Source organism: Rhagoletis zephyria, unplaced genomic scaffold, assembly GCF_001687245.7.
Source record: "Rhagoletis zephyria isolate East Lansing unplaced genomic scaffold, Rhagoletis_zephyria_1.1 Rzeph_scaffold_01577, whole genome shotgun sequence".
Taxonomy (NCBI): Eukaryota; Metazoa; Arthropoda; class Insecta; order Diptera; family Tephritidae; genus Rhagoletis; species Rhagoletis zephyria.
Window position 1 is genome coordinate 70,723 of NW_016158661.1, and position 6,000 is coordinate 76,722.

At 33.3% G+C, this 6,000-nt stretch overlaps 1 protein-coding gene across 1 annotated transcript in view; it reads left to right on the forward strand.

Moving 5' to 3' along the window:
* The window catches only part of loaf (low-density lipoprotein receptor domain containing lost and found), a 75,189-nt gene extending 70,136 nt beyond the window's left edge, over positions 1–5,053 (forward strand). The window contains exons 5-9 of the mRNA XM_017618215.1: positions 1,066–1,210; positions 1,431–1,544; positions 1,880–2,038; positions 3,047–3,565; positions 4,518–5,053. Of these exons, the coding sequence (XP_017473704.1) occupies positions 1,066–1,210; positions 1,431–1,544; positions 1,880–2,038; positions 3,047–3,258 (630 nt within the window). The 3' untranslated portion in view covers positions 3,259–3,565; positions 4,518–5,053. The remainder of the gene's footprint in view (positions 1–1,065; positions 1,211–1,430; positions 1,545–1,879; positions 2,039–3,046; positions 3,566–4,517) is intronic.
* The last annotated feature ends 947 nt before the right edge of the window (positions 5,054–6,000 follow it).

Here is a 6,000-nt window from a genome sequence, read left to right on the forward strand (position 1 = left end):
GGTCAAACGGACCGGAATTTGTTATAATAAATAATAATCCAGATATAATTCCATGAATACTACATTCTCTGGTATTATGGTATCGAATATTTCTGATGGCAGAAGGAACCTTTTATTCCGATCGAATCCAAAAACGCTGTAGACACTATTTTAAGCATGTCGACTTAGTCTAGATCGAAGAACTTCGTACTACTGAACTGGTTTCTGCATTTTTATTCGTGGACGTAATTGCTTCTTTAGTGCACCCATGTTTTTTTTCATCGGAACCGTTGTGAAGTCGGTAGTCCTCTCTCCGTTGTCTAAAATGTTATGAAGACTGGGTTTTGAACCATTAATACTTTTTGTGCCCATCGCGGCATTAAAGTCACTCCCTGATCTCATAAATATGACTTTATTGAATTTAGCCCTTGTGCTGAGTATGCCGATTCATTCTATGATGGAGGTGAATATGACACAAGGTGCCTCATGGATAAAAAGTGAGCTTAAGCTCCGACTCTAGTTCCAGTACAAATTCTTAATCAAGAGCTCTCTTCATCAGTGCAAAAATTTAGTCTAAGCTTGCGCTCAGTTTTAATGCATGGGGCTCAAGGTATCGAAGTCCCCGCCCACCAAAAACCTTACACTAAATTGGTGTTCCGTCATTTAGAAGCTTTAGTAGATGTCGCTCATTGCAAATTTTTGGCAGCCTCGTGCTTGGTTCTTGTAATGCGGTGATATCAGTTATATAGCATACAACAGCTTGACAGGGTCATATTTCCTATAGATGGTGCGAAAATTTCGGCTGCATATCCATAAATTCTAGTCTTTGCTCCGTTTGCGAGGTTTTTCAGAGTTCAGCGGCTTTTTTGGTATTTTCATTTACAGAATTTTGTATTCAAAATTTGCAGATCGAAATCATGAAGACTTCAGCAATTTGCAGAGCTACTGGACTCAAGGAAAAAAATTGATTAAAAGTATATGCATACATTTATTCCACTTCTGAATAATAAAACATTTTCTTCACTCTCAATTAACTTTTGAATTACGCACTTTTAACGCATCTCCTCTCTATTTTTTTACTTTCAGGTTGATATTTCCTGCCGCAATACTAAACAAACAGTTAGCTCCATATTGACACGCACAAACTTTGTCACACTGAAATATGTAACCGATAATTGGGGTACAGATGCGAATGGTTTCAAGCTGGTTATAACATCGGTCAAGGATCCAAGTATGTATACGTTTAAAAATTAAATTCAAATGAACTCATAACACCTACTAATTGACTCTGAAGCTGCAGAGACGGTAGCAATCTTTCGTTTTATAGCCATTACTTTTGTCTTTTCAAACTTAACTTGATGCAAATGCCTTAACTCATTTATTAACTGGTTTTTTTTTTCATTTCTTCTAATGCTACGTCTAACCACTATTTTTCTTATGCAAATTCACAGAGCACACCTGCAATGATTTCACTTGTGCAGCGCGTGAATTTTGCATAAGTCCGGATTTACTCTGCGATGGCATTAATCATTGCGGTGACAATTCTGATGAATCGGTGTGCCAAAGTAAGTATAAAATAAAAGCAGAAAAGGTATAAGTGTGAAGGAGACAATAGAGTATAAAAAATATTACTGTAATTGAATTAGTAATTTAGTAAGCTGCCTTTATTATGCATTCCCTAAGTAGGGAGAGCAGTTTAAGTACTTGGAAAAGTGTAAAAAAATTTCATTAATAGGGGACTTGAGTTGGTGGGCGAATATTAAAAAAAAAAATATTTTCTCAGCTTTGTTAGGATAAAATGTCAGTAGCTTCGTTGATTGCCAAGCATAAAGCTTTCAATGTAGAAATGTCCATTTCATTATTTTCTTACATTTATGTACAATACCTTATTTACTTTTAGGCGAAACAGCTGCCACAGTTTTCGGGGTAGATATGACTTGGTTTGTGTTGATCGTGGTCGGTATCGTACTGGTTTTGAGCGCCGTAATCGTAGGTATTTCGATATGCGTTTGCCGACGACAGGATGAAGCGAACCTCAACCAAAATACAGCAATACAAAGTGAGTCATCTACATATATATGTACATACATATATACTCATACTACTTGTGTGTACACGTTAGGGAGGTCCTTAAAATATCGGCAGCTAAATTTTGTATAATGCTCGCCTTTATTTTGTTCTATAAAAAGTAAAGACATCCAATAAAATTACAAAATTTTTAATAGTAAATACCAGCAGAGTTTTAAAAAATTTAAATTTTTCAAAGGCGCGAAATTTCGACAAAACTTTAACTTAGACCAGCTGTAATTCAGCGTATTGAAACTTATTGTGATGAAGTTTTGTCGAATTTTTGCGATTAAGGGCCAAATTCACAAAGTTTGAACCAGCATGCAACCATAGTTAAACTCTTGTGAAATTGAATTGTTTTTGTGGAACGAATTTCAAATTGGAATAGAAAAGTATTGATATTTAGATTTGTATATTTTCAGCGATATTAATTTTCATAGTAAACTATGTGACTCTGTATAAATAAATTCAAAGTTAAACTCTTGTTGGTGGTAAAGTTAACAATCGTTTAACTAAGCACTGTGAATCCCGCTCTAAAAACATACGATTTTTCAGACTCCTAAATTTTTTAATTTTCGATTTGTCTTTATTTTGTTCGTAAAAAAAAAAAAAATAAATTATATTCAACAATTTTTATTGAGCTTGGGGCCGTTTTTAAAGAAAATCTATTGTGTAAAAGCAACAATAATTTTGAGAAAATGGTACAAATGATAACTATTTCGGAAATCACCACATATCCTCATCCGAAATTTACGTGATTTCCGAAATAGTTATCACTTCTACCATTTTTTCAAAATTATTATTAATTTTCTACAATAGTTTTTCATTACAAACGGCCTCAAGCTCAATAAGAATTGTTGAATATAATTGTTATAAGGCCATAAAATAACAAAAACTGAATGAAAGCCATGCCCCATCACGTTGATATTTTTTTAGGACCACCCAACTATGCATATATACGGCAATAGAGTAATGTCCTCTCTCCCAACTCTTTTTCCAGTGCATCATACCGCCGAAACAAATGGCTCATCGAAGCATCTGCACTATCATCATGGCGGCACATTGTCGCGTGAACACACACAACTGCCACCGACGTCGGGAAACTGGCATCACCCTGCGGGACCATACGGGTACCACAGCATTCTACGCAACTTATCGAAGATGGCCACCAAAGTCCGTCCCATTTGGTGCTTAGCAAATTCCGTCAATTAGGTCAAGATCTTTCACATACAAATCCGGCCGCCGCCGCTGCTGTCGCAACAGCGGGCCTCCATCAAACGAACATATCTGTGGGTAATCAAAATACAGCGGCCGCAGCAGCAGCCGCCGCAGCTGTCAGTGCTGCACAGAAGGATGAATGGTTCGTTTAGGTGGAGGTTGAGGAGGAGGAGAATGAATATAGAGGAGCAACACATTAAGCAGTGAATGATCAATTAGACTTCAGGAGAACTGTTGTTTTTTTCTTTTTACATAATTTTTAAATTAAAAAAAAAAAGGATTTTGCATGGCATTAAATGAAGTAAGTATGACCAGTGACAAGAGTATATACATACTTAGCTTAGTAATTTTATTATAAAGTGCAGTAGTATGAGAGCTTTTAGATGCAATGAGCTTTCATAAGTAGTAAGAACAATAAAATTGTGTAAGGTCTTAGCATAAATGTTTTATTCGTGAAAGCTCTCAAATTTTGAAAATCTTATCAAAATATTACATAAATGAGCTAAAAGTGTATAAACGCACGAAAGCCATTGCCATTTATTTTAGTGCGAATTTAAAAGAGTATGAGCCTTTTTGGTAAAAGCGCTTGAATTCCAAAAGCGTAGCTAGTATACGACGATTGATTGTAGCTGAAAATCTGCATTTAAAAAGTGCATTTGTGTAAATGAGCTACAAAGAAATACAAACTTTTTGCGAAAGCTCCGTTATGTGCGTAATAAAAGACACCAGCTTGTGTGGTTTATTGAAAAGTATGTGGTTTTGTGCAAATGAAACCTTCCCAGACCCAAAGCTCTAGCAAACTTTTGATATTTACTTTAATAAGTGTACATTAGTGTGCCTTAACAAGAAAGTCAGTCTTTATTTTCTTTGTAAAATTTATTATATTTTAAAAACTCCGCCAAAATATTTTGGAAAAATGTTAAAAAATCGCATTATTTGCGATTTATTAAGCTTAAGCTTTCTATCATCCTAGGTGATTATTTACAAAAGATATTTTTTAAAATTAGTTTTATTTAGAAAAAAACCCGACCATTTGAGATATTTCCAAATTAGTCCAGCTCAAATTAATCTTAATATTTTTCCAAATTATTTTGGTGGAAGTCTTATGATACAATAAATTTTATAATTCCAATGGAAAAACAATACCGACGTGTTTTTTGTATGAAGAGTGATCCAACCTAATGCGCATACATATCCTTTTTACTGCACCATTTGTTCTTACTAATTTTAATGCCAACTTTTCTTCATTGCAGGACTGTATAAAAGTTATCAACATCAAATTTAGTGGGCATCTACGCGCAGGGTGATCATTTAAGAGATTTATAGTACCCAAATCTCTTAGCGTTGAGCATAGAAAATTTCAGCATGCACTTGTCAAAAGTATGTATGTATGAAATTTTAGTGTCGGATAATCAACGCAACTTGTAAATAAAATATAAATACATATAAACAATTAAATAAATGTTATTGTAATTGATTAAAATTGAAGTAATCTTTTTTTTTTTAGTAACACATTGATGGTCTAAAAATGTGTAACAGTGAATATATTAGGAAAAATGTGTAATAAAAATTTACTAAAAGAAAGGTAGTTAATAGAGAATTTTAATTTTAAGCCTAAAAGTATGAAATGAAAACTGGATGAAGTCAAAGCCGTAAATTTAAAGCTAAGCAATTAGTTTTAGCCTAAGATATATGCTCCTTTTTTACAATAAAAATAAATTGAAAAGCGAATATAATAAAAATTATAAAAAATAATTAGTTTAAGAAATAGAACTTGATTTCTTGCAAATAACACAGGAATGTGGAAAGTTTGGACGAAAAATCGATCTTCGTTTTTTTTTTAACAATATTTTAATCTTTACAGTGGTTACTACATAGCTTTCAAAATATTTCATCTATTAATAACTGCCTAAACACAGCAGATAAAAAAAATTTTGAGCTTTTGTGCTTTTGTTTTTTAACGTTAGACTTCAGAAATGCTTTAGAACTTTCATTAGCTTTTTTGATTTAGTTTCTTATTCAATGGCCTGAAAATACTTTAAAAAATTTCGTTTTGGGCTTCGGAGCTTTTATGATTTTTTTTTTTAAAGTCAGCTTCCATCAAAAGATCTTTAAGTTTATAAAATTTCGTAATGTGAATGCTTAAGAGCGTGCTATTAAGTTGAACACTGAAAAAAAAGCTTTCGAAGACTCCATTTTCTGCATTTGTGACTTGTATACTTAGGTTAGTGTACATCAAAAAAGCTTGTAGGTTCATTGAGTTCAAAGAACTTTCAAAATGGGAAAGCTTAAGAACTGGTTACTTAGTACAACAGTCTGAAAAATTACTTTGAGGATGTCATTTTATGCTTTTGGAGCTTTTCAAGCTTTAGTGTTCGTAACTCTTTAATTTAGATTTTCTTATAAAAAGCTTTTAGTTTATTTCGAGATGTGAATCTCTTTTAGCTGGTTAATGGTTCAATAGCCAGAATAACTCTTTAAAGGTGTGACTTTAAGCTTTTAGGCCTTCGTACTTTTGTGTTTCAAAGTTAAAATTCAACAAAAAAGCTTCAAAGTTGTTGTGCAAATTTTATAATGAGAAAGCTTTGAAATTAATAGCTTTATTCAATAACCTTAAAAAAGCCTTTGAAGATGCAATTTTCACCACGTTGTTTTTGAAACTCGATGTGTAGATTTCCTTAGCGTTAAAAAAACTTGTTTTAGACCGGGGACGGGCACGCCTTGCCTGCCTGCGGA